A 4,499-nucleotide genomic window follows, 5' to 3' on the forward strand; every position below is an offset into this window, starting at 1 on the left:
CCTGCTGGCTGGGCGTCAAACTGCTCTCCCTCTCTAGAATATTCACACACACTCTCGCGCTCCACGCTAGCTGCATTAGTTTCTAATATTATCAGTTTCCTCACTGGGCCCGAAGGAGGAGGAGGGGTTACTGGGAGCCTTCTGGAAACCGGGGTGTTACTATATAAGCAACGGGCCTGACACAAGCCAGGCATTACTTCACAAGAAACACCGGACGGCAGAAGCTGACTAGAACGAGGCTCTAACCTTTTCCTCTACAAGGAGATCACCGCTGACTGTAAGTAGCTGGAATTCTACTATTTAAATAGTCAAAACATGTAATTGAAAAACGTTTGGAGAATGAAAAGGAAGGCAGTGATTTTTTCAGTCGGTTTATCTTTTTTATTAAAATACTTGAAAATATCTGTTGAAAGAAAATTGTGTGAAGGTTTATCTTAATTTCTTTGAGTTGGTTCAAATGAGACCTGCTGAGTCTTACTCTTTAAGTCCGTATCTAGCAACAAGTCATTGAAAATGTAAGTCAAGTATTTTGATTTGCTCCATAAAATGTATTACAAATAAGCTAAAGGTAACACAACTTGAACTATCATCAAACTTAGATTTCTAAACTCTTTTTGATTCATGAGGAGGAAGAAATCTAAAAAAGATACCAGTAAAAAACAGAAAACAGTCGAATAAAAGACACTAACATGAATCAGTTAATACATCACTGAAGAAATGCTGTTTTACTGTCGTCAAACAGGCATATCTATTGAATTTAGCTGAAATAAACTAAACGTCTGAGTTAAGTGGCAAAAAGAGGTCAAGTACAAAGACTATTATGAAAATGTGCTACAATTAGGTGCTATTTCTCAAGGCAATTAGAAAAGGTACATCCTGCACATGTAAAGAAACTGAAATCCTACGTTAAAATAAAAAACTTTAAATTTTACTTCACCTACAATATATTCTTCTGAAAAGGCGGAGGCCTATAAACTGTAGTCAAAACAAAAATACAGACGGGGCATTAAGGTCACATTTCAAGACCTCTTCTGGGCAACACTGACCCTACTCCATTCGGTTCAATGTTTTAGTCGTCGCTTGATGATCCAAACATGTTCCTCGCTATATTGAAATGTAAGGTGTATTAGTCACATGTGTCAAAGTGTTGAATGACTGTAAAACAGCCTGGGGAGATGATTCAAAGCTGCACTGCAGGTGTTAAAAAGATAAACCTACAGGTCAACTTTTCTGAAACTGATATCTAAATGAATGCTGCATTATTGATCCTAACAGTTTTCTTTCACTTTGAAGGCTTACATCAGCGATTACCCTTAAAATAAAATTATTTTAATTCTGATTTTATCTAGGTTCATCTCAACCAGCAAGATGTCATCAGCTAAGGGAATATCCATTGGCATCGATCTGGGCACCACCTACTCTTGTGTTGGGGTCTTCCAGCATGGAAAAGTGGAAATTATTGCCAATGATCAAGGCAACAGGACAACTCCCAGCTACGTGGCCTTTACCGACACAGAGAGGCTCATCGGAGATGCTGCCAAGAACCAAGTTGCAATGAACCCCAGCAACACGATCTTTGATGCCAAACGGCTCATTGGAAGAAGGTTTGATGACCTGGTGGTCCAGTCTGACATGAAACTCTGGCCCTTCAAGGTGATCAACGACAATGGAAAGCCCAAAGTCCAGGTTGAATATAAAGGAGAAATTAAGACATTCTGTCCTGAAGAGATTTCCTCGATGGTCCTGGTTAAAATGAGAGAAATAGCTGAGGCCTTTCTGGGACAGAGGGTGTCGAATGCAGTCATCACAGTGCCAGCTTACTTTAATGATTCCCAAAGGCAAGCCACAAAGGATGCTGGAGTGATCTCCGGACTAAATGTTCTCCGCATCATAAATGAGCCGACAGCTGCAGCCATTGCCTACGGCCTTGATAAAGGCAAAAGAGGAGAGCGTAATGTCCTCATCTTTGATCTTGGTGGAGGCACTTTTGACGTGTCCATCCTGACCATTGAGGATGGCATATTTGAGGTGAAAGCCACAGCCGGGGACACACACCTTGGCGGAGAGGATTTTGACAACCGAATGGTCAGCCACTTTGTGGAGGAGTTTAAAAGAAAGCACAAGAAAGACATTAGCCAGAACAAGAGAGCAGTGAGGAGACTGCGCACCGCTTGTGAGAGAGCAAAGAGGACCTTGTCCTCCAGCACTCAGGCGAGCATTGAGATTGACTCACTCTATGAGGGCATTGACTTTTACACCTCAATCACAAGGGCACGCTTCGAGGAGCTCAACTCAGACCTCTTTAGGGGAACACTGGAGCCAGTTGAGAAGGCCCTACAAGATGCTAAGCTGGATAAATCCAAGATCCATGAAGTTGTCCTAGTTGGTGGCTCTACAAGAATCCCCAAAATCCAAAAGCTCCTGCAGGACTTCTTCAATGGTAGAGAATTAAACAAGAGCATCAACCCCGATGAAGCGGTGGCCTATGGTGCAGCAGTCCAGGCTGCTATCCTCATGGGTGACACCTCAGAAAATGTCCAAGATTTACTGCTCCTGGATGTGGCACCGTTGTCGCTGGGCATTGAGACAGCCGGTGGCGTTATGACACCTCTTATCAAGCGAAACACCACCATCCCCACGAAACAGACTCAGATCTTCTCCACATACTCAGATAACCAGCCAGGAGTCCTGATTCAGGTCTATGAGGGTGAGAGAGCCATGACAAAGGACAACAATCTCCTGGGGAAGTTTGAGCTCTCGGGTCTTCCTCCTGCTCCCAGAGGCGTGCCACAGATTGAAGTTACCTTTGATATCGACGCCAACGGCATCCTAAACGTGTCTGCCGTCGACAAAAGCACGGGCAAAGAAAACAAAATCACAATCACCAACGACAAGGGCCGACTCAGCAAAGATGAGATCGAGAAGATGGTGCAGGACGCAGACAAGTACAAGGCAGAGGATGACCAGCAGAGAGATAAGATTGCAGCAAAGAATTCCCTGGAGTCTTACGCTTACCACATGAAGGGCAGCGTCGAAGACGACGCCTTGAAAGGAAAAATCAGTGAGGAGGAGAAAAAGCTGGTGATTGACAAATGCAACCAGACAATTTCCTGGCTGGAGAACAACCAGCTGGCAGAGAAGGAGGAGTATGAACATCAGCAGAATGAGCTGGAGAGGGTGTGCAAACCAGTCGTGGCAAAGTTGTATCAAGGTGCAGCAGCAGGATGCTCCAGCAATCAGGCTGGAGGAACCTCTCAGGGTCCCACTATCGAGGAGGTCGACTAAAACTATGACCTGCAGCATTTCACTGCTGGATAAAGATTTCTGACTTAAGTTTGGTTTCTGAAAAAAAAAGTTTTTCATTGTTACTACATATATTTATAATAAACATGTTCAAAAAATAACCTTTGCTTCTTATTGACCATTCAGTGTTGAATAAGTACTTTAACGTTTAAGGTGAGAAGAATAAATACACATGAGATTCAAATAAAATCCAAATATAAAGGGCTAAATAAAAACAGATTTTGTGGGACAATATACGAATAGAATGATAGATTAGATGAAAGTCGTCCATCAAATGCAGTGAGTGTCATCACTAATTTAAATATCAGCAAAGTGCTAATTTATTTGAATAAGTAGGTTAAAAGGATCAACTTGTACATTATAGATATACAAGAGTGATATATTTAGATTGTTTATTTCTGTTCTTTTTAGCTCACAACTAATGATAAAATTATGTTTCTTTGGACAAAAAATAAAACAAAAACAAAAAAAACAAAAAAACTTTTAGATCAAATAAAAATGATTTTTAATATTAGATTATGGCCACACAATCATGAGGAAATTTAGGGTTTAATTTCTACCTTGCAAAATTAATTTCTTATTTAATTTATTGAGACCCTCTCTTTATTTGAAGTTTATTAAATATGTTGTCCACTAGAGGGAAACCTCGAGCTGTCAGTTGTCTGATCGCACAAGAAGCCAACAACTACCTGTTGGATCACACTGTGACTGTGAGCTGTAATTTACTTATTAAATAAACAAAATCATTGAGGGAGTGAGAAGAGAAGCAAAAACTAAACATTTAACGATGAATTAATCGGTTCAATAAAATGACGTAATTAGATTGTGCCTGTGTGTAAGAATTGAAATAATTTTGACCAGATTACACACACAAAAAAATGTCTAGCTTCAAATAACAGATAATTGTATTTAATGAATGTCCAATGTATCTCAACCTGGAGGGAAAGTAAACAGGCTTAATTAAGCAGTGTTATTGCTCTCCTCTCTCTTTGCCGTACAAACACTTTGGTGAGCCTGCCGCGCTAATGAGAAGGGAGCCGGGGATTCAATAAACGATGCGTCAGCCCTCGGCAGGCAAAGAGTTAACTCGGTCAGCCTGTTGTTCTGCGCTCCGTCCAACCGGGCTGTGTCGCTAAGGGAAAAGAGGCTGCGCTTCAGGAGGTGTAACACATCCCCAGCTGCAAAACGAGCTCACA

At 41.5% G+C, this 4,499-nt stretch overlaps 1 protein-coding gene across 1 annotated transcript; it reads left to right on the forward strand.

The window, feature by feature from the left end:
• The first annotated feature begins 146 nt into the window (after nt 1-146).
• hspa1b (heat shock protein family A (Hsp70) member 1B) lies at nt 147-3,404 on the forward strand. Its single transcript, XM_044127259.1, has 2 exons — nt 147-277; nt 1,350-3,404. The coding sequence occupies exon 2, from the start codon at nt 1,369-1,371 to the stop codon at nt 3,283-3,285; it is 1,917 nt and encodes a 638-aa protein (XP_043983194.1). The 5' UTR covers nt 147-277; nt 1,350-1,368; the 3' UTR covers nt 3,286-3,404.
• The last annotated feature ends 1,095 nt before the right edge of the window (nt 3,405-4,499 follow it).

Source organism: Gambusia affinis, linkage group LG01 (genome assembly GCF_019740435.1).
Source record: "Gambusia affinis linkage group LG01, SWU_Gaff_1.0, whole genome shotgun sequence".
Taxonomy (NCBI): Eukaryota; Metazoa; Chordata; class Actinopteri; order Cyprinodontiformes; family Poeciliidae; genus Gambusia; species Gambusia affinis.

Excerpts from the sequence above, each read along its gene's own strand:
- hspa1b (XM_044127259.1), top strand. The coding sequence starts at position 1,369 with ATGTCATCAGCTAAGGGAATATCCATTGGCATCGATCTGGGCACCACC.